This window comes from Corvus kubaryi, unplaced genomic scaffold (genome assembly GCF_017639235.1).
Source record: "Corvus kubaryi isolate FWS band 111438036 unplaced genomic scaffold, C.kubaryi_AGA036_p1.0 133, whole genome shotgun sequence".
Lineage (NCBI taxonomy): Eukaryota > Metazoa > Chordata > Aves > Passeriformes > Corvidae > Corvus > Corvus kubaryi.
This window is the reverse complement of record NW_024580667.1, coordinates 22,606,082-22,633,492: the sequence shown is the minus strand read 5'-3', so window position 1 is coordinate 22,633,492 and position 27,411 is coordinate 22,606,082. Positions and strand designations below refer to the sequence as shown.

General features: G+C 39.2%; 1 protein-coding gene across 15 annotated transcripts in view; it reads right to left on the bottom strand.

Annotated features, from left to right (window-relative positions):
* The window catches only part of MCF2L (MCF.2 cell line derived transforming sequence like), a 157,121-nt gene that overhangs the window by 56,849 nt on the left and 72,861 nt on the right, over positions 1-27,411 (bottom strand). For 13 of the 15 annotated variants that reach the window (XR_006017851.1, XM_042038886.1, XM_042038877.1 and 10 more), the window contains 2 exons: positions 10,005-10,088; positions 867-981 (listed from right to left, as the gene is read on the bottom strand). Coding sequence is in view for 14 of the 15 variants with exons in the window: in XM_042038886.1 (XP_041894820.1) it covers positions 867-981; positions 10,005-10,088 (199 nt within the window). In the remaining variant the exon portion in view is untranslated. Of the gene's footprint in view, positions 1-866; positions 982-10,004; positions 10,089-20,521; positions 20,580-21,378; positions 21,402-27,411 lie in introns of those variants that run through there. The other 2 variants (XM_042038947.1, XM_042038964.1) reach the window with 2 other exon arrangements.

Below are 27,411 nucleotides of genomic sequence, written 5' to 3'. Positions count from 1 at the left end.
AGCTCAGTCATAAGTTTGCTTTCTGACAGTGGGGTCAGTCTCCTGTTACGTCTATTCACATTCCAGGACGTACCATTCTTGTACTCGGAGATTGCTGTCCTTCAAAACTTGGCAGCCTTCTGCAGCAGATTTACGCTTCAGAACTGCCTTCCTTTGTATTCCACCTACCAGTTCCCTGAATAAGCCCAAAATCTGCTCTCTTGAGGTCTAGGGTATGTACTTTATTCTGATACTTGCCTTCTTCACCCCCATCAGGATTTTGAGCCCACTCTTTTGTTTCTTAACAGACTGCCAACAAAAATCATGATGTTTATTGAGCAGCCCACTGATAACACTACTGTGCCCTCTAAGCGAGTCAGAATTAATCCCTGAGCCTGCTTTGCACCCTCAGGCAAAGCTCTGGAAGTCTGCAGAGACTACACATTCAGCTAAGCCAGGGAAACAGCTCAAGTGCTGAGGACAAACCTCTGTATGTAGCTACAGAGTGTTCCCTCACTGAGTAACATCCTGAGCAGAATCCAGGAATTAGCATATTCTGCCAAAATTATACATGTGTTCAACTGAAACACTGAATATTGCATTCTAAGACACAGTGAAGACCAAGAGGACAATGTCCATGATGGAACATATATCCATACATACCAGGAAGTAATTTTCTGATGAAATATAAATAGCAGTACATAATTCATCTAACAACTACCCTAGACAGCTGTCACTAACCAACACTTACTGACACTACACCATAAGCTTAATTTTCATTTTCTTTAATTAAATCCTAAGCCTGACTTTTACACCACATGTAAGGGATCGAATGTGAAAAGTCCCTTAGCAGATAAAAGGTTATTTTCTTCTAGACAGGTGCTCACCTCGGAATGCTTGTCAGGTAGGTAAGGACATTCTGAAACTCTTTTTCAGGGATCTCGCTGAAAGCTGGATAGTCTGGAAAGGTGATAACAGGGCAGCCATCTCCTCCTCTTCCACCTACAAAAGAAGCAGCAAACGTGTTTACATGGAAGTCTCTTTACCTACACTGAAACTTCCCAGTAATGAAACAACTGTATTTTTTCTCCTTTTTTTTTTTTTTTTTTTTTTTTTTCTGCAGGGCTCATGTGTGGACAGTTTATTCTGGACAGTGCCTCTCTTCTTCAGTGCTTAGGAAGTTTTATAGAAGGAAATTTGTTACACCACATTAGATTTTTTCTGGACAAATGCCTAGGCACCTGTGAACAGTTCTGACACCAGATGGCAGTGCAACTTTCTGTTGGTAAATGTCAATTGCATGTAAGTACAACCAATTGGGAGAAAGAAATCAACTAATTTTAAACCAAAAAAGTTAATTCAGAATTAAGTAGGCAAATCCCCATCGTGAACTGAACTCAACCTTCTTACCATGCAACATGCCCCCACTCTGCTCAGCTGGCTGTTTTGCTTCCAGGTTGGTGAAACAGAAGGGGGAGAACATTAAAAGAAATGGGCGTAGGTGTTTCAAATGAGATTTCCCATTCCCAGATTATGTACAGAAGGTAAGGCAGAGCTGAACAGCTACACTGCAGTAGAGCTGCTGCTGAACTAGATACCATTATATGTATCTTTCCTGGCATTTGCACCACTGGGTAGAATTCACAGACACAATGCTTCTTCATGGACTTCACACACATTCTTACATGCAAAATGTAATTAGTTCTTTTTAAAGGCATTATTAATGTTTCATGTCTTTAGCAAGTATATATTCATAAAGACAGGTAGGACAAGGGGCTTGCTGAGCCCTTGCAACTGCAGGAAGTTAATTGTTCAGGGGTGGCAGGAACACACTGCTGGGAAGTTATCTTTGCTTCACAGTTCAAGAAGAGAAGAAAAACAAAGAAAAATAACAAGGATATTTTTTCCAGCCTGGAGATCTGATAACTGTGCAGAAATCAGCATTAAACTGTATTAACAACACCAATTATGAGAGCAATGGTGATTTGTGAAGATTATTACCCACTTTCAGTGCCTTTGCATCTAACCTCCCCAGAAAAAGAAATATTTGACCTCAGATACATTTGATAAAAGAAATCACAACTTCCCTCCAAACCACATGTAATTAGAAGAGCTCAAATAGTATCTTTATGTTAATTTGTGGTGAATCTGATTTTCATTTACCAGCTTACAGATGGCATGGTGCTCTCACTGTGAAGCTCTTGGAATCAAAATACATGAAAAAATAATGTGCTCTGGATGTATTTAAACAACAATAAAATGCAGCTATTATGCAAATATCACAAGTTTGCAAACATGACCTTTATGACACATCCAAATATGGCAACACTGAGTCAAGGGAGCTAATTTTAGCTATACAAATATTCACAACACAAATATAAGTTAAGGCCAAATTTGATTTTATTGGTTTTTGTTCTACACAGGCTCTTATGACTGAAGCATTTTCCTCTCTTGTTAAAAGCATGATAATGATTATTTCTGTTGCTTATGAGGTGTTCTGGTCTCTCTAGAGTATCTATTTTTAGGTACAATCATACATTATTTGTGGTATCTTCATTGGTTACTTGCTTTGTTCTACTTAATTTTTATAAATAGGACATAAGAAACAAAAGAACAACAACAATAGACTTGCAGGACATGTCCTAAAAGCAGAAGCCTGGACTATGACCTTCAGGAAGTTCCCAGACCACCACCGACTGTCAAGGGCAAATAGAGCCATCCTGCCTGGACACTGCCCACCAATTTTCAGTTTCTAGTACAGTCATCTGTGTTTATCTTGGGTGGAGATGACTCTGCCCTGACCTGACCTGTTACAAGGTTTTTCTTCACTGACTATCTTTTCCTTCAGTGTTTCCCTGCTGGGACACTTGAGCACAGATATACCTTCAAATGCTCCTTAACTGCTTTTGCCTATCAGAACCCTGCTGCTCAAAAGAGTTTAGGGCAGAGTAACCTGAAATGCTACACATAATAAGTTCTGTAAATTTCAGCTTTAACAATACTGACTTACAGAAGCTGCTCTCTATATTGTAACTTTAAATAGATGGCCATCAAGGGAAGACAAGTCACTCTAGCAAAAGCAGTCACTGCTTTAAAGGAAGCATTTATGAGAAAAGGGCATGGGAAATAAAACAAAGTAAAAATCCTACATATTAACTGTGTTTGTATTAAATAATAGAAAAAGCAGAAAGTGAGTTTACTTTTTAAAGTGTCCTTTATTTCTTAATTTATCTGATGCAGCAAGAAATTATTTTTTTTCCTTTATTCAGAATCATTGTTTTCTTCTTCATTTTTCTTCACCTCTGCAGAAGCAGCATTATTAAATGTTGCACTGTTTATTATGTTGAATAAACACAGTTTATTAAATTAGCTGTGTAAAATGTGATTTTCTTCTTTTCATTCAGAAGTAAATCAACCCACAGAACTTAGGATGAGGAGATAAAAAAGAATTTTAGGAAGCTAAGAGGGGTTTTATTGTCGTTGATTTTTGTTTTAGTGGTAGGGAAAGCATCCAAGTGACAGAACCCAAACAATTTCACTTCTCTTACCCTTTTTGAAACACAAGTTTAAGGCAAAAAAATTCAAAAATCTTATTAAAACCCATTCCTATAATAATCTTCCAGCACCCCAGGATTATATACACCTGATTACAAAGAAAAAAAAAAAAGACACAGACTTAGATGAATCTTTGAGTGCTAAAACTCATGAAAATAATTCAAGGTGTGCAGAGTAATTTTCAAAATGAGTTACTGGAATTTTAATCACTATACAAAAAATTAGTAATTTACCAGCAATATTTTAATAAATTCAGGTCAGTTGGTACAGTGACCACATCTAGCTACCCCAGTCCTAATCATTGGAAAATCACCTCTTTCACATTCCCCTCTAGCTCAGAGTCCTGAAATTCCAGCTACAGCTGTTGAACAGCCTTAACTGATTTGCTGGACAAGTTCTGTCCACAGAGGCACACACAAGCCTGCTCTCCTATTTCTAATCTTATACAGGGATGCACTACCAACTGGAATTTAATAGTTTTATGTGTTTTTAAGACAGTCAAGTACCTGAGAGCATTAAGAGCATTTTCTTAGTCTAATCTTAGCCTTTTATTTTTTTAAACATAAATTTCTGAAAGTATAACAAATCCCCTTATTTTTGTTTAAAAAATTATGAACACTGTTCTGGCTCCATGAATGTCAGATTGAATGGCTCTAGTGAAAGATGCCTTTATCCATAGCAGGGTAGGGATAGCCTAGATGATCTTTAAGGGTTCCTGCCAACCCAATCCATTCTGTGATTCTATGAAAATGCTGAAATACATTCAGCGTAATTTCTCTATGAAATATTAAACAAATGCCACTTGAGTGCCAGCTTTAGATTTTGTTTATTGCAAAGAGCAGAAGACAGTGGACAGCATCAGTCCTTAAGTGAGTGTAATCAGTCTGCAGACATTTTACCTGAAACAATTCCCAAGAATTTCTTGATGCTTGTCTCATAACATGCAGCTGTAAGAAACATTGTGCAAGTGAGAGGATTATTGCTTTCCAGGCTATAAATGGAAACACCATAGAAGTACAGAGGACTGAAGCTCATTTCAGCAATTAAATAAAATAAAAACACCATAGCACTTTAAACTAAGCAGATCTGCTTCCACCCTACTTCCATGAGATTCATTAACAGAAAACTTTGCTATCAACTCAGTTATACATGACTTCAGCAGCCTATTTACATGAAACTTCTTTAACAGATTTAGTATCAAGCAAAACACAAATTGCCTCCATAAAATGGAAATTTTTCAGGGGATAAACCTCTACAATTCTAGCAAAGCCCTGTGAGGTAGAGCTCTTCTAAACAGATCTACAAGTCTAAGGTCAGTTTTTACAACAGCGTTTTGGAGAAACACGCATTTTAAAAACATTGAACTGCACTAGATCCACAGGTTAGGCAGCAAAATTACTTAACTGTGCTTAGAAAATAGCACTTCATGTTCCTAACTTCTGAACACAATTAACATCAGCAATAGCATCAGGTACTAAAATTATGTGTACCTAGACCATCATGGTCTTGTGGATGAAAAGAGTAGAAAAAATATCCATGGAAAACTATCTGTGCTATCAGCTGGTAAATGATGAGACTGGTAAAGTTTCCTTTAAGTTCAGGTGATTTAACATTTATTCTTTATATTCTGCTACATCTAACTTCCCGTCACAGTTGCTATCTCTTCTGCATCTTTTTTTTTTTTTTTAATTAAGCAGGTTGGGTGATAGAGAAGTGCTAACCCAAGGAAATTGCACAGTATTTTAGAGAAATTCTAATCTAGAGGCACGTTAATGACTTGGTATCTAAGAACAATCTCAAATTAGACATAATTAATATTGTTTTTAATTTTAAAAAGCATTGTCAGGAAAAATTGCAGAACTTGTGAATTGTACAGTTGCTAAAAACCACACACACAAGTGCACAGGCACACACAAACACAAAGAAAAGGGTAATTCTCCACAACCCTGTGAAAGACTTGCTAGCTATTTGGGGTTTTGTATGGACAGCAAAATTTGGTGGCAGCAAAAAAAATTGCCCAGACTTACTTTCAGGAAGGATGAGTAGGAGATTTTGTAATGTTTCCCTAACTAGTCTGCTCCCGTTTGCATAAAAAAGGTATTCCCAAAAGTACTCTGACCACCCCCACCAAAAGGAAGTAAGTAGTTGGATACAATTAGATGACAGAGCAAAGAGTCTTCTGGCCTGATTCTATAATGCAAATGAAATAGTATTTGGACTATGAGAAAAAATATCATCTCTATGTTGATCAGTGTGCACACACAAGATCCAAGAGCATTATCCTTGTTGAATGGCTCAGACCTACAACTTTAGTTCAAAAGACCCTGCTTAAAAGTAATCTTGTTTGCAGTCCTGTCAAAAGTGAAGTCCTCACATGATTTTGAGAAGGGATTACTTCAGATTTTTTTTACTATTGTAGTGGTTCAGCTATTATGCTTGTACATTTCTGATAAGGAATTTCTCCTTTCTGCTTGCATAAGATATTTAACTGGATAACTCAGTATTTGAAATTACATGTAGACTTCAATTAGGGAGTGAATAAAAGCTTCACTGCATATCCTCTGCAAAGAAAAACAGATTCAGGAGGAATTTATTAAAATGTTCTTTTCTTGAGATGAGAGCGAAGTTTTACTTGTTTAACTTCACAAGCTGCATCTTGTCCAGGCTGATCAGCAGCAAATATACTGGCTTAAAAACTGGATTGCAATAACTAAATTTGCATCTGAACATACTTGAACTGGAAATCTCTTAGCCAAGGATTCATTTTTTCCCTTTCTCTTTTTCTTTACTACATTTTTGGTTTGATTTTTAAAAAATCTCTACAGACAGTAGGTTTAGCACAGTGAATAAAAACAATAGTTAAGCTTACACCTGTGCAAGGCAAAGACTGATAAGCAATACCTCTCCCAATGTCCATACACAACACAGATACTGTCTATATTACATCAGCAACAAAATAGCACTTCTTGTGCTATTTTGTTGGATATTTTGTTGCTATCAGTTGGATATTTTTAACCAACTGTTCCAGTGGATCTGGTACAGGATCCACACAGAAATGCTCAAACATAATTTTACAGACTCAGCAGCCAGAGCTACTTCAATGGGAACAGTTTGACCAGTGAGGTGTTGTCAAGTCATTTCCACAGAAGAAAGCAAGAGCACATCCAAGAAAATAAAGTTAGACAAACCAAAAAGCTTACTATTTACAATGATAGAGGTATAAGCCTATATGTTTAAATTTATAAATCAAAGGTATAAGCATTTTGAAAGCTAGTATCAATGTTAAATTTTTCAATGGCAGGAAAAACAATGAGGAATCAATAGACAAAAATGCAAATAGCATGAACTCATACTTGTATTTCCTTTAATGGAGACACTTTGAAGTTGTTCAACGCATAAATAGGCATTCAAAGGAAAGGGAGTTAAATACCTGGTTCAGTACTCATGGTGCCCAAGAGTCTCATTTGCACATCACATAGCTTGAATGATTTAGGATGCATATCAACATACACAGGTGTCTGTACGCTCTTCTCCATTTACTTTAACACACCTGCACACTACGATGGCAGATAGACACAAGGCTGGGTGGGTATGAAAGTCACACAGCAATCATGGAGAGAGAACATACTTATGAAAGAAAATATAAAATATGAATAAAAGACTGTGAGGAGTACATAAGGATACATAATACATTTTCCAGAGACTTTTAAATAGACCTTACACTGTCCTTCATGGGATAAAAACCAAAAACAAACAAGGAAAAAAACGGGCAGAAGACCCTTTTCAATGCGGAAGAAAAAGTGGTTGCACGAATACTAACTAAAGAAAACAAAGGTAAAAGAATTGAGACACTGAACCGTGTAGACACAACACTTAGTATAGCCTAGCAACAACAAAAGAGTAACAATTTTAGCAAAGATAAGGACCTTGTTCCACAGAAAGAAAAAACTCCAAGGCAAAAAGTAAACAACTGTGCCTGAGGTAAAATATTAACTTCAGGGTTTATAAACTTTCTGTGTGAATGACTAATTACAAACCTCATCCACAGCTTGCCCCAACATCAGATTTAAGCTGAACACAGCTGCATACTTGCTGCTGGGCAAGAGCAAGTCTGTAGAAGTAGTAAGCACCTTGATTTCATTGCACCTTGTTATATTTACTGACAAACTGAAGCATTAGTGGAAGTTTTTGCTTTATTTTGTTTCATTTCAAGGCTAATTTGGATGTTCCTGTAGCATTTCCATTCCAATCCAGCACAATGAGGGACACGAGTAAGAAGTGACCCCGATTTAGACCAAAACACAGAAAGCAGCTTGGGAAGGGCTACAGCCTTTAGCCACAGAAGCAGACTAGGTTTCATTCACTATTCAAACAAGTGTCCCATGAGACCTAGACACATCCTATTAGAGAGACTAAAGCAATTCTCAAGTACACATTGACTTGCTGTTGAAAAGCCAACAACTAAGATCAGAAATGCATCTAAGACATTCAGCAATACCTACAAATATGCTATTTTACCTAAAGCATTAGTAATCTATGGACTTCCACTTTAAAGAGTTTTATGCCATGTCCTTAGATTCTATTTCCAAGGCAACTTAGTAATAAGCAAAAAAGTCCCATTCACACACGCTAGGAATGTCTTAAGTGGCCTTAGAGCAAAACCCCTCTTAAGAGCAAAACCCCTCTTAAGCTCAACTGTAACAACAAACAAATCATACATAAATCAAGTATCAAAACATTGGCTCTGTTCCTTCATTCACAGAACCTGTAACACCACTATTTGGTACTGCGCAGAGAATTAAGCATCAATGTCCTGCAGGAGAACATTAGAATAAAAAAAACTGAACCGAAATTTTGAAATGAAAATGCCTCATGCTCAAATTTCCCAAGAGTAATAAAATACAACAGAGAATCTAGTCACAGTAATGCAGCTGACCTACGACTTGAGGCAAATAAAACAAAATTCTAATTGACATGAGGGTGAATAAATAGAAGAAAATAGAACAAGGCTGCTCTTACTAAGCTCTACTGCCAGGTGGATTTATTGAATGCTGAAGATGCTTGTGGATTTGTGAACTCAACAACTCTTCTACCACAGTCATCAGTTTTCAGTTTTCCCCCTCACTTCAGAGGGGCAAAATAGAAACCCTACTTAGAGTTTCATAGATAGGCTGATTCTTGCATAACACTCTTATGAGACATTTTCTGCCCATGGATAAGAATGAGCTTGAAAAGTCAAAAAAATTAACTTCCAGAGAAGAATTGTAGCTTAAACACTATAATCTCAAATGAAGCATGAACAGCCAACTTCATAAAAGAATATCTTATTTTCCAACTGCTACCATCACCCCACAGAAAACACAGTCACTACTGCAGACCCACAGTTTAGCTTGTGTGGCAGAAATAAATCATAATTAATAGTTAATTATGAGTACAAAAAGATTCAGTGAAATCTTGCCAAGTAAAGCAGTACATGGTTTCACTCCCGTGTGTCTCTGGATCCGATGTAGAATGGGATTCAGAGGGAGAGGAAAAGTCATAGAGTCCAGCTGCAGCTCAGAGAGGTAAATTTCCTTTATGCTGAAGGATGCAGGGCAGCTCTGCAAAGCCACTGATGCTCTCCCTTTCTGTGTATTGGAGGGAGGGCAGAACAGGGCCATAACTCCAGCAAGTTCACTGCTGCATACCTGCAAGAGCTTTTACAGGCAGAAGACAGGAGAACAAACTCAGAGGCTTATCAGACACCTTCTTCCACACAGCCTGATCAGTGAGCAAAGGCACCATCTCCCTTTGCCCATTATCGGCCAGCCGTGGGCTCAGCGTGGAAGTGGACCAAGCTCAGCAGCCAACACTTGCATGGCACAAACACCGGCCCCCATCACCTGCCTGGCACAGGTGACCCAGGGGCAAAGACCCTGTGCTGTGTGAAAGTGGCTGTGCTGCTTTTGGAGACAGCCTTATACCCAAAACCAGGTTCCTCTGCAGTCAGTGATACCAAGCCAAAAATCCTGTCCAGAACTCGATGCTACACTTGTCTGACCCCAGCATGGAGGCTGTGGGGAACATGGTACCACGCTGCTTGCTCCACCACTTTGGTCAAGACCAAGGTGTCAGCTTGGGCTTCAGTGTCAAACATGACAGCAGAGCCTGTGGCAGCTGGGGCTGGGAGCTGAGGACTGCAAGACCAAAGCAACCACCACAGCATCCATGCTGAGGACTGCAAGACCAAAGCAGCCACCACAGCATCCATGCTGCAATCTCCAGTTAACTGGAAAATTAACTGTAATTTTAAAATTTCTGTTATACTTTAAAAAAATCTTTTAATAAATCCTTAAATAACAAGTCTTGATAGCCTGAATTTTGAGTTACTCATTGATTTCTCATGTAAGAGACCTCAGAGACTTTTAAAGGACAGCAGGCTGAACCATGCATCTAAGCAATATGTATAGGAGGGAACACCATAGTCTTACCTGACAGATATGCAAATTGTTTCCTTAATTGGTCCTGAATATCTGCAGCATAGAGGGGAATGATATCCTGATGCATGATTTCATCTGTGGAGAGAAAAAAAAAATTGCATTGCAAAGTCATTTTATGTAAAATTTCACAGCAGACATTAAAAAAAAAAAACATCCCTAGAACACAAACACTCAGAAAACTGTCTAACTTTTGAAAAATACGTGAAAATCTTTGGAGTCTTTCAAGTGTTTGCCAAGGGCAAACTTTTCTTTGAATAGCACACTAATAAAAGAGGAATTTACATTTACTGACATTTAGAAGCAGTACAGAACTGTCACTGAACACTGTAGAACTAACATTCCTCAGGAATGATGGTAAACAGTGGGACTTTTTACATATTAAATTCAATTTTTATTAAAATTGTCTCAATTCAAACAAAACCAAGAAACTTATCATTTCTCGAGCCTGTTGTCTAGATTCAAATACCCCAAGATAACAGCATTAAATAAGATAGATAGAACCGGCTTGAAAGTACACCCTCTCCTTGAATACACACACACACACACACGCTTTCTACCTCAATACTGAAAAGCAATGCTTAAGCTTTTTTCTCAGCCCTTCCAGTTCAGTTCAGTGACAACCATTCTGCTTTCCCAACCCTTGGTTTTCTGTCCCAGTTTTTCAGCAGAGGCGTTTCCCAGAGCGTGTTTCCAGAGGTCAAGCAGAAACCTGAGTTTCGCTGATTGTGACAAAGACTGCATGACAGAGTTGCCTCATTCATAAACTATGATTGCATTTTTTACAAGGAAACAAGAAGTTTTACTCTTTTGCAATTCCTAAAAAATTATTATTCCACATATTAGCCTCATTGAAAAGTAGAGAAGAGACAACACAGCTTTTCCTTTATTTGGTTATGAACATTTCTTTTAATCTGACATTGTACTGACATGGAAGTTTTGGGTTTTAATGTACATTGAAATGTCATTAACATAGGTTTTGACACTCAGAGCTGTGAATGTGCACAGGAAAAATAAGTAAAAGCCTAAAACTTATGTAAGGATAAGTGTCACCTGCACTGAAGTACAAGCTGAAGTAGTGCTCTGGTCCTCAAGGACTTGCTGCCACTGAGGTCTCTCAAATGCTAGATTGTGAGCAGACAGACACCCACTTCTATGAGCAATTCTCACATATGTAAAATTCTGAGAACTGCAATTATTTCAGAATGGAAAAAAAGCCACTTTCAGTTACTTCTTCCATATAAGAAAGAACTTATACTGTGAAACAGAACTTCTCTGTTCTCTGTCATCCTGTTGGGCAGGGGAAGACCCATGACCACTTTCAAGGTCACACACTGATCAGAGCTATTTTCCTGTATCCGGCAAACTGCTGCCTGATCAGAAGACTTCTGCATACCATGCTGTCAAATCCATAAGTGGATACTTTTAACTGTCAAGTCATATTTCACCCAGACCTTCAGTTATGTCACCATTTCGATGTTTTCAACAGAACACTGAACACAGATCTTTCAAACCTCCAATCTCAGATGGCCAAGTAACTTCCAGAAGAGGAATACCCCACTTCCCCAAAGAAAAAAGGATTTTAGAGTTTATTTTTGCTGTCTGTGCCTTATAATACAAGTAGCCCTCCTGCAGCAGTGTTTAAAACACTAAACAGCCCTGATTCTGCAAACCAATACCTGCAGGTGGACCCATTAACCTGAATATAAACTCTTATAGGATCGATGCCTATTTTTTGGTGGGAGATGGAAAAAGTGAAAATAACATCATTGGTCTATAAAATGCCATCCTGCCTAAAGTCACAGGCAGACATAATTTTCATTATTGCATAGCATTGCACCTTAAGCATGTAGTAAAATAGTTGAATGTTGCATATGTAAGTGAACACACGACACACAACACTGAAGGATGCAGGACATTCCCAAGGAAGAGAAACTCTTTATGTATCATTACCTAAGGATCACTGTTTCCCCATGCATCCCTGTGATCACTCCAGCTGCAATTTGGACATGTATCATGTGAATACCCAAGTCTAGATTTGATTGCTCCAGTGTTCCCTCTGGTAGGAGCAGCAGCTTTTGCCACCCACACAGGTCAGTCCCACAACACTGGTCAAATACTGCTTCACTGAAAAGACAGTCTCTTCCTCCCCCTGGTTTTAAACTCAGTTTTAACTTAAATTTAAGAGCCCATCTGTTTGCAACTGGAGGAGCAGCACAACATGTCCACTGAGACACGAAAGTGCCCTTGCTGCTGCACTCCTCTGCACCAAAGCACATCTCATCTTGCTCTTGCTGATTCGGTTTCAATACATACTTCTAAAAGCCAAGTATGCACTAAGATCGGAGCTGATTTTCAATAATTTGAAACAACCAAGATAAAAAAAAGCAGCACCAAAAAAGCGCAGGGAAATGTTACTCTTGGAATTGCCAAACAAGTCACATCCAGCAGCTTGACAGGATACACTTGAACCCAGTATCACCACCCATAGATTTAGCCAGAAATCCCTCTTCAATATCTTGTTTTCCTTCAGAGAAGATGCAATTGTAAAAACTCATTGCTCTGCACCATTTCCTTGACATTTAGCATCCCTCTGTTAAAGAGAGTTCATCGCAGTTTGTTTGGGGTTCAATCTGATTTCACTTTAATGTTGTCCATCATTACTTGCATATGCTATTTCTTTAAAAGGATAAGGCAACAAAAGGCACACATGCTGAATAGACTATGAGAGCACACACTCCTTACTCTCATGGCCTTTGGGGAAAGTATTTTCTTGGAAATATTCTTTAAATAGAGAACCTGCCACCTGCTACATTCTTTAGGGACCATTTCAATTTTTGTAAAGCTAATTAAGTGCACATTAAAATACAGAATTACTGAAAATCTGTGCACTGTTTTCTAAGGAATTTTTATAGAATCAAATTCCACTTCTACTTGAATAGTTTAAGGTTCATACAGCCCATTATTTTCCCTGCTCTAGCTTTTCTGCTTTACACAGTGTTTTCAATGCAGAGACCTAAGAGCCTGTCTGTTTTGCCATATCCCAAACTCATTGCTGAAAATAGTTGCTCACATCAAAACATGCTTGAATATCCTGTCTTTCTTGAGGAGCTTAAGAAGCTTACAGGAAAGTCCCTGGGAATTATAGTGCATGTGGTATTGTAGGTGATAATGAACAGTAAAGCAAGGTTCTCTAAAGTTAGTACTGCTTTTTTATTACTATTTTTTTAAACCCCAACACATAAAATAGCTGAGAATGTGCAAAGATTTTTTCTAAGCTGACAACTGGAGGTCCTTTAAAAAAATCCCCACATTATCTAGTATTCAAATTATGAGTGTAAGAGAGGGCAGAAGTGTCATCTTACTAACATAAAGGAATCCGTTAAATATATGGTTCTTACATAAAAAAAGACTTTCTCACTGAAAATGTGAACCACAGTCTTACAGATATATCATCTTCTAATTCAATTTAAATCTTGCTTTGATAGTCCTGTCTCAAGAATAAAGGATGATGGCTTAGAGGGACCTGACCCCATCCCATCAGAGGCACCTGACTGCATTTCAGATGAAGCAGGATGACAGATTTAAGCATGAGGGCACAAAGATAACTCGTGCTCGAATTACCTGGTGCCAGCAAGCCCTGAAGAACCTGGGATCTGAGAAAACAATCAATGTCACTGCAGTCAAGAATTTCCATTATTGATAAAAAGCTCCTCTTTCTTTTCCAATCAAACTAAAACTCATCATCATTTGGGGTTTGCCTGACATGCTGAAGCAAACCCATTTTCACCGAAGACAATACTGGAGTGGACTCTAAACTGACTGTACCCACAATACACACAAGGAAGTCTCCTGACATGACTTGTGAGCTTCCTGTAATGGGTTTAATAAACTCCCAGCAAGCCAGCTGGAATTACACCACCCTTTGAGTAATTCTCCAGGAAATTCTATGGCCATTACTTTATACCAACTTGAAAGCCAACCTATTTGTACACATCCGCACACAAGTTAAGCCTTTCAGCACAGATCCCAATAGCACATCAGAAATCAAATGACAAGTAATTTTATTTCCTCCTCTTTCTTGCTGAGTCTGCGAGATTTTAATGAAAACTTGTCTATGGTTTCTCTATAAAATCCATGTCTTAAACTGAAAAAATAATGTATTTTTCTTACACAGTTTTGTTTTGCTTCTGTTCTGGAATAGCTTACCCACTCAGAGAGTTGAATGCATTTTATGAAGGGGGTCTTCATTTGAAAAATCTCTTCATTAAACCACCCTCCCATCTGGTAATTATAAATGCAAGACAATGACTTTCAGAGAAGTCCCTTCATCTCTCTCAGCCCTAAGGCAAATCTTTCATTTCCTCATTCTTCCCTCTTCATCTTCACGCCCAGACCACCACTACTAACAGTCAGCTCCTTTGTGAAGCCCCCCAAGCAGGAAGGGCCAGAGCAGCAGAGCTGGTGCAGAGAAGCCTTCTTCCGCTCTAAGCCACCTAAAACTAATGAGCTGCTTAAGATGCAAAGTAAGCTTTCCAGCTCTAAAACTGAATTTTAAAAATCACTGCTGATTAGTGACAATGCCTGCAAGTTCAGTGCTTGGTGCTTGGTATGCTCAGGCACAACAGCTGCAGACGAGGCTCTTCAGGTCCTCATGTTACTTGTAGCCACGCTGGGCTGATGACAGGAATTTATGCAAGTGTTCATAAACTAAGATTTAAAACCTCACCAGTTCAAAATATACCTTTAGGAAGAGTTAATTCCAATTTCATTTGACTACACCATCGTTAAAATGATGGACCAGGAAAAGCAAATTATTAAATTCAGAAATTTTCATGCAAAACATGGTTCTCTGTTAAAGTGTAGTTGGGAAGGAAATTATCACCCGAGCAAAACAGTGCTTTTGCAACTTGTTTGTTTCTGGTGAGCTAAAACATCCTAAGCAAGAAGAAATTCAAGTTCTTTGCCTCTACCAGCATCCCAGTTGCTGGCACAAAGAGATATAAAACAACCTAGTGCTCCAAACAGCTTTATATGGCATTGAGTGTCCAAAAACCATTTTAAATTATATAGTTTCATGAGAATTTTACTTGTAAAAGCTTCACAGACTACAGCTAAGCTCTATCTCCCATTTCCTCTCCTAGTCAGAAAAGACTATTTCCTCTCAAAATTCCTGGTGCATAAAGCAGACTTCAAGTTGAGAGATCTTTTCTTTTAAGAGAATGATGCTTTATACAAGCTCCACTTCTGCAGCATTCCTACCCTCAGTAAATTTTCTAAGACTGTCTGGCCTATTGTCACAATATGCAGAGAACAGCACTACTATGTACCCAGTGGTCCAACAGGCTAGGATGCATCTTCAGTGCTAAGTAAGGATCTAGTCGAGTCAAGACTTGGAAGTGCTACTGCCAAAGAAACTTTAAAATCTTAGGAACAATATTCCCTGTATTATAAGCCCAGGCACAGTGGACACAGGCACTTATTGTTTGGGTGGTGTTTTAAATGTCTAGTGCATCAGAAAACCTGACAGATGCTTCACAAAGTCCAGAAATTATATTTATGCAGCACTGCTCATATTTCCTGAATTTTGGTAATATTTAAATCAGTTCACTGAAATGAAATTTGATAATTCTGCTTCGTTGATCATACCCGAAGAACACCATAACTACTAAGAAGACACATGAATTAGTCCCCAAAGGGTACAATTCCAGAACTTAAATGTAAGAGGCAGGAACTTGTCATGGGTTAAAGAACAAAAAACAAAACCCAACATCTTTGTATGATACAGAAAACTACTGAACCCCCTACTTTACTCAGGAATTTTCTACTTTCTGCAGTCACAATTAAAGAAAAAAATATCCACCTCTTTCTTCTTTGAGATCACAGAGTTGGAGATTTGGCACAAGACTACCTACAAAACTATGAGGATGATGGTTTGGTTTCAGGTAGGGAGATTAAACACTGATCCTTCCTTTAAAAAAAGAACTTTCAAGGTATACAGCAAATGCAACGCCGTTGGCTTGGCACAAAATGACCAGGAGGTATAACAGTTCCCATTTTCTTGAGTCAAATTATCAAATACCTGCTCAAAAGCATACTTTGAGAGCCAACCAAGATTTTGGTTTCTTTCAAACTCTTCTCTAAAATTACTGGATTTGACCGCTTATTATACATGTCAAAGTAGTGCCTGCTTTTCTCTTTCTTCTTCCACCTCCCCTTTTGTAAAAGGCAACAAAATTAATTGTCTTATTTTGCAAAAATAACATCACCTCAAAGCACAAACATGTGAGGAAATACAATCCCCTCCCTTTCATGTATAATAGATGCATTCACAGGATACAATGAGTGCTAAATACTACAGCTTCTTCCTCCTCTGCTTCATCAGTCACACTTACTTGACACAGTATTCCGTAGTCCACAGCTTGTCAGGGATCACCTTTAAGTCTGGATATGGCTTACAAAAGAGACTAAACACTAGCTAATCTGTAACCAGAAGAAAATGATGTAATAATTAGAAAGCCAGTCTAGGGATCAAACCCAAAATCTAGTATTTCTTTGTTTGTGAAGAAAATCTAAAGTAAGACAAAAGGTGAGGGGGGTGTGCGTTGCAATTTTGCAAGAAATCTCAAAGTGTAACCAGTTATAGAATGTAATCTGTGTTGCCATGCTTTTGCTTCATACATGCTTAAGTGCACCTAGACTGTTTTGGTGAGAAAGACACATTCTTCGTGCTATTTCAAGTCATATTAATTACTCCCTTTCCAAAGTGAGAAGTAAGGGGAACTTAGAATCATGCCACACAGCCATATTATAGCCTAAATTTGTATTAAGCACAAAAAGGCCTTAGAGATAAAGCAGCAACAGTAGGTGTACCTACTACCCAAATGTATACATGAACCTCATGCATATGGCACACCCTTACTATTGCAACAACAATATTGCGCTCTTCTTTCCAGGATGTCCTGAAGGAAGCCAAGCCTGCTGGTAAACCCTTTTCTGTTCTTGCAGGATAGTTTCAGACTCCTAGGAACCACATTTAAATATTGCCAAAACTGCAGCATTGTTAACTCCCTAATACTGCAAATAATGCTGAGTGTACAGAATAAAAATACTTCTAAAGTATTAGATGTACTTAGTCACCTACAAGCAGCAGATTTTGCAAAAAGCAAATTTTTTTGGTTTTTTTTTTGTTTTGTTTTGTTTTTTTATAATAAACAAATAGTAGATAAAGACTGAGCAGCAGAGAATGCTGCCCTAGCAAGGGCTCAAGTGATAAGAAGGGAAGTGACCCAGATGTGTCTCACTTAGCACTTTAGCAAGCAAGCCTCTATGGAGTAACAAAAACATTAGATTTTGCTAACCGCATTTTAGTAAGATTTAATGCTCTGAGAAAATTATTACAGGAATTTTGCTTTCTAAATACTAAAGCTTTGCAAAGAAGGGGAAGTCTTCCAAATACAGAAAATTGAAAGATCAGCTCTGAGTAGAAGAGCCACATGCAAGCTAAAGGACTCATCTTCAGTGAGCCTTAAAAATTAACAATGCAATCACTCAATTTAAACACATAAGCTGAAGTGGACATATTTCAGAAAACGAAAGCAAAGATTTGTCTGCACCAAAACCACCTGCTTTCACCTCTTCAGAAAAATATGTATCTCAAAGCAGGCCCCAAAGCTTTAACTGAAAAGTCAACACACCCAGGACCAGCTGTATGAATATGAATACCTGGTGTATCAGTTTGGCACGGCCTGGTTTTAGGTAGCAGGGGGGCCACAGAGGTGGCTTCTGTGAGGAAGCTTCTGGAAGCTTCCCACCATGTCCGGCAGAGCCAATGGCTGATGGCTCTGAAAGATGGACATGCTGCTGGCCAAAACTGGGCCAATGAGAGAGGTTGGTGATGCCTCTGTGATGACATATTAAGAAGAAAATCGAAACAAAGTCACAAGGTTTTGGATTCTAGTCAGAGAAGAGGAGGAGGTGAGAACATGTGAAGGAAAACAACATGGAGACACCGAGGTCAGTGGAGAAGGAGGGGCAGGAGGTGCTCCAGGCGCCGGAGCCAAGATTCCTCTGCAGGCCGTGGTGCAGACCATGGTGAAGCAGGTTGTCCCCCTGCAGCCCATGGGTCTATGGGGGATGCAGAGATCCACCCACAGCCTGTGGGGAAGGTGCTCACACCGGAGCGGGTGGATGCCTGGAGGAGGCTGTGATCCAGTGGAAGACCCAGTGAAGAGAGAGGGCCTCTGCTTCCAGGCTGGAGCAGCCTGTCCTTGGAGGACTGCACCCCGTGGAAAGAGAGCCACGGTGCAGCAGTTTTGGGAGGACTGTGTGCCCATGGGAGGGACTCATGTTGCAGCAGGTGCAGTGTGGCTGCTGCTCGTGAGAGCAGACTCATGTTGGAGAGGTTTGCAGAGAACTGTCTCCCGTGGGAGGGAGCCCACAGCCTCACAGGGGAAGGACTCCTCACCCAGAGCAGTAGAAGAAAATCGTGGTGATGGACTGACCAAACCCCCATGCCCTGTCTCCCTGCGCTGGGAGGGAGGGGCTGGGGGGGGGGAAGGTGTTCGAAGGGCTTATTTTACTTCTCATTATCCTCCTCTGATTCTGTGAGTAATAAATTCACTTTGTAACTTTAAGTTGAGCCTGTTTCAACCTTGAAGTATTTCTCCCAGTCCTTATCTCACTTATGAAGCCTTCGTTAACTTTTTTTTGTTTTCCCTCCTCTGCCCAACTGTGGCAGGGGAGGGTGAGCGAGCAGCTCTCATGGGTGCCTGGCATTGGGCCAGGGTCAAACCACAACACCTGGCAATTCTACTACACTAAATTCAATTCTTCTGTGTTATTTTGGAAGCAAGGTAAGATTTTAAACAATGAGTGATTTTACTCTTTTCAAAAAACAAAACCCCAACACTTTTCTAAAGCAGCAAAGTGGTAAAATCTAATTGCTTATTGTATGAATCTGTTCTGGAAATAAATGATAGCAGTGCTAACAATTGTGAAGTTGCACAGAATGGGTTGGATCATCTGGTTCCAACCACACTGTTGTAGGCAGGGACACCTTCTACTGGACCAGGTTGCTCAAGGCCCTATCCAACCTGGCCTTGAACACTTCCAGGGTGGGGCATCCACAACTTCTCTGGGCAATCTGTTCCAGTGTCTCATCATCCTCATTGTAAAAAAAAAAATTACTCTGTATACCAAATCCAAGCCTAGCCTCTTTCAATTTAAAACTGGTGCTCCTTGTCCTGTCACTGCAGGCCCTGGTAGTAAGGTTTTCTTGACTTTTATCATTTCAACAATATGGAAGATGGTGAGAATAATTTCTAACAGACAATACATTATTTTATGGTACTCTTACACAAGTACAGTTTTTCATGTAACTATACATCTATAAACTAATGTTTTGAAAGGGAATGTGTGTGAGTGTGAGAGAGAAAGAAAGGCTAAGTGTTCACTAAGAGGCTTATTTAGAGCTGTGTACTAGTTTTCAGCTAAAACATTTACTTGCAGTTGCTAGTAAATTTCCCAGTATTTGGGACTCCGATTACAGGTTACTTATAAAGAAGAGGTTGCTGACTTCATAACCCAACTGGCTGCCCCACCTTACCACACAGATGACAGAGTTGTTGATGAAGAGCTCTTGAAGCACTGTGGCTTACTGTCTAATGCTATGTAAAAGATGAAACCCACCATGCCTCTCCAAAGCACTGCGAATATGAACTACTTGAGGTAGTTCCGAGGCAGGACATGGACAAAGTTTAGTCTCTCCCATAGGCAGCTACAGAATCATTTAGTGCAATACAGTCAGCCTTGCTGAGACATTTCCTTCACTTACATTTTCTCATCTCTGCTGACTGTAGGTACAATAAATATTCCATACAAAGCTCAGGAGGAAGAGGAAAGAACAGTGCCAGGGAAAGGGACAACCTTTCTGCCCACTTTGAGCAGAATGTTCCAACAGCTCTCCAGAAAGGAGCGATCTCTGGGACACTGATCACACCCACAAGAAGTGGTGGGAGTAAACAGATGAGAATCAAGCCTTGGCAGTTGCTAACAAAAGCCCTGCTCACTTATTTCAGGGTAATCAAATACAAATGAAAACACCCTATTTTAAACTTGGCAGTCTACACAAGTAGTCCTGGCATGGTTACATATACACCACCATGATTTGACACAAAACACTCCCTGGTTCTACATTCACTGTCTCCTACAATAATCAGTTGTTTCCTAAATCCACCCCTCCCCTCTCAGGGATGCAGATGAGGATGCGAATAAAGAACAAAAGTTACTCAGGCTGATTAACCCCTCCATCCTTTCCATCTGGTTATCCTCACCTTTCTTAAACCTTTCATTCATTCTTCCTAACCAGCATGCCTTTTAGTATTATCCCCGTAGCATCAAGCACTGCTTGAGAAGCAGAGCACTCAGACTCACTGTTGATAATTAGTAATACTAATTAAAGATTAGTAAGAAGATCCACCCTTTAGTTAGAAGATCCACCCTTTACATACCTGTTTTATTTAAATCTGACATTTCAAAAGCTACAGTATTGGAAGATTAGACACCAGTCCATGGGCTCGGTGCTCTCTGTTTCCTCTGCAATAGTCACGCATACCAAAAGCAGAAAACAGAACTGGGAATGTAGATTCAGGCACCAGAATAAGGACGCAATTTTTGCTTGTTCCTGTTCCACAAAACATGCTTTCATTTTTCAATGGACTGTAGCTGCACTATTAACAGCAAATAATATCTCTACTATTTCATTATATCTTAACAGAAACAACATTTCTATAGAAAGCTCTGACTGAAGGAATTAAAGAAATAATTCATTTTAGATTAATCCCCCTATACTAACAACTAGGGGATGCCAAATTGTGTGCTGTGAAAGAAACATTGCTTTTTCTCTACCTCCAGTAGGGATCAGGAGAAATTATGTATCTGATATTCAAAATGCAATGAATTGAAAATTAAAACACACTGTAAACCAGAAACAGCAGGACAGCTCTCTGCAACAGCAAATTCTCCTTGTAAGCTTTAGCAGCTGTTCTGATCACCATAATCACGGCATGAATGAATCCTGAGCAAAGTACCTTCCATGTAAAATACAGGAATAGATTTTCTGGATACATCTGGTGTACTGAGAGATACATCTGCAAATAAAACGATACACTGCAAATTTACACAAGGACAGAACACACACACCCCCACCAATAAATTGTATTTATACATGAATGCACACAACCAAAATACAACTTTTGCCTTTGTACTAAAACGCATCCCGTTTTCCTCAGTAGGATAACATTATCTGGCAAAGTTCCTACCTGACCTGCAATCAAAAAACTAAGAAAATTTGAAATACTAGACACACCTGTGCAATTCTTCAGAAGCAGCCACAATTCAGCAATATCTTTGTAGAGCAAGGAGATCAGGCTTAAGGTCATGTTGCTTCTAATTGATTTAGAGCAAAATAGTTCCGCGGACAGTGACCTATTTATCTGTGAGCTCGTCCTCAGTGCAAAATGAGAGCGCAAAACTCCATCTTTCACTCAAAGCCAAGCCACTGGGGGCATAATGCCTTTCTTCAAATTACAGGCAGAGTAAGTGTGCCTGTCAGCAGGCTCAGAGGTCCTCCGAAGGGCTTGCTGGCTGCTGGCTACCACTTCTTGTCTTCCTGCATAAACCGCTGGCACGCATTAGATGCAAGCTGTTTACTTTAAATATGAACGCATGCACTGTTCAAACATTATCAGAGTAAGAATGCATTAAAAAATTAATCCTAAGTGTGCCTTGTCAAAAAACCCTCCCTTTAAAAGCTCTAGTTTTAACAAACAATGGTACAGTAAATCTAGCATTATCATCTTTTTCTACCACCCACCCCTACTCCACACAGGGAAATTAACTGCCCAAGGGGCAAATGCCCTTTTTCAATGAACCTCTGGCTAGAAAGCTCCCCAGACATAAAGTCAGCTTTTCCTACTTGTCAGGAAATTCTCACCCCCATGTCTTTGGTGGAACCAAACTGGGGTGTTTTCCTTGGTAGCAAATCCATCAAACACCTGTTCTCTATGAAGGAGCCCACCCAAAGCAGCAAGAGGTGACAAAAAGACATTCTACTGATGTGACTTTGCAAGTGGAAATACATTGAAATCTTAGGAATAAGACAACAGAAAATAAGGCAACAAATGACCAAAAAAACTAGAAGAGAAGTATTCCATATGATCTTTCAGACATGAATGCTGAGCTCTCTTGCTTTACCTGATCCTTTAAAGTAATTGCCCAGTGACAGACTACCTGTTAATTAATACACTTGAGATTAGTTATCGGCCATTCAGACTCACTAATACAAAGAGTGAGCCAATGAGCACGAGTGACAGCAACAGCCATACAAAAACAAATGGATTGTTTTTCTTCACAGTGTTATAAGAGTCCTCTCCCAACAAGAGAGGTCAAGGAAAGAGGACAGCAAGGATAAAAAGCTTGAATTGATGGTTACATCTGTTCACAAAATCCCATTTGCAGATGGGTAAAAGCTCCATTTCTGCTTCAGCACTCCCAGCCATCAACCAATCCCATAAAAACAAACCAAAACAAACCCAGGTCACTCACAGACCACACTAGAGGTTATTTTCTGAAGCACTTCACATCTGTGTTCTCACCATTCATCTACCATGGGGCAGGAACTGTTGATAATCCCATACAGTCAGATGTATTCTAATAAATCTACCACCTATATAAGCAGCTCTATTCAGTGCATGATATTAATATGTGACCTGAAGAATATAATCACAGTAATTTATTTTCAATTCTGCTATTTCATTTTGGGGGTCATTACATTTTGTAGTTTGTCAAAACACAAGAGTTTTCTAAGCAATATCGGATGTTTTTAAATAAAGGTGGATTTAAAATAATTTACACTCCTTAGAAGTATTTTACTTAACTGTTCAGTATTTTGTGAGTCATTAGTATATTGGATTGTGCAGAGAGTTAAAAATTAGTGAATGAGTCTTCACAGCACTCCCACAAGTCATGTAAATACTCTCACATGGGAAAGCTGAGATGGAGCAGGTGACCTCTCTTAGATCAGGTAACAGCATTTGTTGCACTGTCAGACACAGGATCTACATCTTGGCTCTAAGCCCAAACTCCCTCCTTTCTAGGACTGCCACCTAACCCGCGGGGTGGAGCGTGCTCCTAGATCAGTATCATGACTGGTACTCCTCAGACAAAGATCACAATTCACAGCACTTTTATTTCTGGCTCTTGCACTACAGCACAGCTCCAGGAAGAAGAGTCTCAGATACCTTATGCAAGTATGCACACTGATATTAGCTTCTTATTTAACAGCACCAAGCTGGTATCAAACAGTGGGCAGAGAGAATCCTCTGCAATATGCTTGGCTGACAAGATACTTCTGTTAGTAGTGGCATGGGCTTGGTGTCACCTGCAGCACAGCATGCAGGAAATGTAACCCTTATTATCTGGTTGATAACAAATGATGATAAAGCAGACATAGGAACACCTTCCAAACATCCATAGAGAGGGAGAGGAAGTTTTATAGCCTTTCTTCAGATATTAAAACCAAGCAAAAGAGGAGCTACACCCTTCTCCAGATAGGTATTACTCCCACTTAGATCCACACAATAAGATCCAGGAACCTGATACTTTGGCAAGCTGGCTACTTCCTTAAGAAGAAAGAAAAACAAAACCAAAAAAACCCTCCATGAATGTAAAAGAGGAAAAAGAATGACCTATAACATGTTGGCTGTGTTTTTTCTCATTGTCAAGACAGAGAGGAACTACAAATCTTTGTATTAATCAATACTAACAGCTCCAGAGCCCCTTCATGTTGTATGTAATGTGGACGACCACATTTTAACAGGCTTCTGCCTTCAGATTTCACAGCAGAGAACACAGTGAAACCATTCATTCAGGTGAAAACCTAGTACTGGTTTAAAAACAATTTAATTTCTTGGATTAGCACAATAGATACATGAACAGTCATCCTCCAGGCTCCCATCTAGACTACTCCTTCCTAGCCTTAAATCTCCAAACCCCACAGTTACATATATTTTAGAATCATGAAACAGCCTGGGTTGGAAGGGACCTAAAAGATCAATCCCTCTGCTGTGGGACACATTTCAACTAGGTCATTCAGAGCTCCATCCAACCTGGTCCTGAACACTTCCAGGAATGAGATTTTTTCCAGATCAATCAAGATGTAATGTCTGTGGCCAAGAGCACCAAAATAAAGCACTGTATGTTTCAACCCTGTTATCCTTCAATCTTGATCATCTAGGCACATCTTCACCTCCCACTTTTAGGGACCAGTGTCTTTAGACTTAGCAACACATATGAAGAAATAGTACATACAGAGAGCTCAGTGTTTGCTATGGAGGAGCCTTGGAACCTGCCCCCCACTCTGCTGGAGGGACAGAAGCCCACAGAGTGTCTCTATGGAACTTGGTTAAAAGGTGTTCAGGCAAAGATGATTTTTTCCCTAGAAGTTCCATTCTGCACAGAAAGCTGGGCTGATGATAATACAGGCTCCTATAAAGCACTCTTCTGTGTTAAAAGATTGTTCTAGCCAGTAACCAAATGGCTTTTTGTGTTGGCACTCTATTTTGGACTGTGTGCGTGGGGAAAATGTTTGCTCCATGGTTATAATACCTGAATTCCTTGCTGTGCATTTCAGAGAAGAGCAGAAAGAAAGAGCAAAAGCACTGAAGCACAAAACCTTTCCCTGGCCTTCATGATCCAGCTTAAAATAGAACCATAGAGGAAAATTGTGCTATGTGGGCATGCATGTTAGCAAGACTTTAGGGCAAATTTAAGCTCTATTAAAACACAAAGAAGCAAGAGCCCTCCTGAGAAAATCTTGGTGAGCACAAGTGTATGTATTTATAAACGCAAAGAAATTAATTTCAGCTCAACTCAAGCTCTGCACTCAGGTTAAGTTCTCCCTCCCACCTCAGCATGGGACGTGAGTGACAGGTGCCAGCCTGCAGAACGGAGGAAAACATTGTGGGAAAAGCTGTTAAAGGATGGATGCAAAGTCGATTGAGGTTAAAGACTGGGTTATCTTAGTTTTATGAAACCCAGAGAAGGAAGCTATGACTATGGCTTAAATACACAAGATACTGTACCTGCTTTATAAAGCATGTGCAAGTGTGAAGTATGAGGGTGGTAATGTTTGTGGCAAAAGATATTAAAGTCTGGCAAGTTCAACACTAAAATATAATTATTGAGCATATTTTTCCTTCAGGGTTGCTGTACTTAACAAAAAGCACACCAATAAAGTGATGTGGCACTTTGTGGTATTCAGTACAAGCACAAAAGCTATCTTCATAGGATCATTGTTACTATAATGCAAATGAATACTCTCTCTCAAAAAAAAGCCCCTGGCAAAATATGCCTAACTCACACCTGTAACTGCAGAATTTATAAATTTGTGGAGTTTTGAAGACATGGAGCAATTTGATGCATAATCTGTTGGCTTCTAGTTTAGCATACTAGACTATTTAAAAGCTCCATCCATTTTCTTCTTCTAATCTTTCTTGTTGTTTTCTTTAAATAATAAATGCAAAAGAGGTTTCATTCTTTTTGAAGTCATCAAGCATTCAAAATTTACAATTCTGTCTGGTTTACATCAAAAGATTCCAAGGATTAAAATTAGTTTACACACCTGTTATACACACACACAAACATATATGTTTGCATAAATTCATTATACTAAGCAGCTTGTTAAATCTTCGCACAGCAACAAAACTAACCCATTTTGAAACTGCTTAGGCAATTTTCAGCTTGGATGTGAAGTTATCAAAAAGAAGTCCCTGCATGATATCCAAACTTAAATTTAAGCAAGTATAACCAATCAAAAATCATGGCCAGAAAACAATAACAAAAAAACCCAATTAAGGCTTCCATCCGTGAAGAAATATACTCTTTCCATTGAAAATGAGCATGCTGGTAAATACAAATAGGTGCTGGAGCACTTAAAAGAAAAGGATGCTGTTCAATTAAAAGGCTGAACCCTGTACTATCTTTCAAAAATATGATGTCTGGAAAAAACATAAGGAAAGCTGCTGAGAAATTACATCTTAAAAGAACACTTTGCACTGTAAGACAATAATAAACTTCAAAGGTTTGAAGATTACACATCCCTCACACCAGGTATCAAAGAAGTAAGACAAAAGGCAAAAGAACATGTCAGTAATTTTTTAAGGCAGACTAACACCCTATCAAGGATGGTACTTCTCTGGCCTCATGACTACTCTTAGGGGCTTTCCCCAAAACCATGACAGAAGCCTGGTCACTGAATGCAGTTATCACACATCTGTTTCAATTTCTAATCTGAAAATTACATCTTTCTGGTGTTCTGTGAACTGTATTTTAATCAGTTTATACTTTTTTATTTACATGTCCTTTCTTAACAAGCTTCCCCACAAGTCTTTAATCATAGGTCTCTCCTTGGCTGTGCTGCAGGGCTTACCAAGGTTTCTTATTTCAGAGAGACACAAAAACTGGACTTTTTTTCAGGATTAGTTTAATCACACAAGAGTCAGTAGTAAGACACTTTATCCTGCAGTATTTAGTGACAGTTCCCTCTGTCCACAGCTGGAAAGCCAGCAAAGAAATGGATGTGACCATTTTAACTTCACAAACAGCAGCAGTACTCAGAACAGCAGTGCCTGCACAGAGATACTGCTATTCAGACTGCACTGTTGTGAGGAAAGAGGACTTCTGGCTTGGGGCTCAAGGTTTCTGCAGTGGTGTTCAAAATTCAGAGGTAGGGGATTGCAGTCTGATGACAACTGAAAACTGTAATTAAAGGTGGAAACCAAATCATTACTGAGCTTGGGTAGAAGGTAGGACTAAAATTTGGAAAAATCAAGACAATGAGATCAATTTTTATACCAGCAGTGGGATTAAAAGAACAAGGGAAGGAGGGAAAAAAAATGGATGTGGAGTTTAGTGGCAGCAGAATGGAGAACTCAACAGTGAGTAGTAACAACAGAACACATGATGAAAGCAGCACAGGAATTAAAATCAGGAAAGGAAAAACAGGTTATTATGTATTTTGAAACATATATGTTAGTAAGAATATTAATTCAGCAAGCAAGGAAAACCAACAGAGACCACTACAACCAATGAAGTGTTGTGCCACAATTGCAACTGTATTTATAGCCCAAGTATAAAATAAAACTTTGTCAGCAATAGGAAACCCTTTTTATGACTCCTAAAGTACACAGAATCTTTTTTTTTCCCCAGATGAACAAGATACTCAGGAAGCAGAAAACTTTCAGGTCAAAAGCTGTGGGAGAACTGGTTCCAAAAAAAATATCATATGCTCCTGTAATACTGACAAACACAGATAAAGGCTACAAAACTATTTATTGCAAAG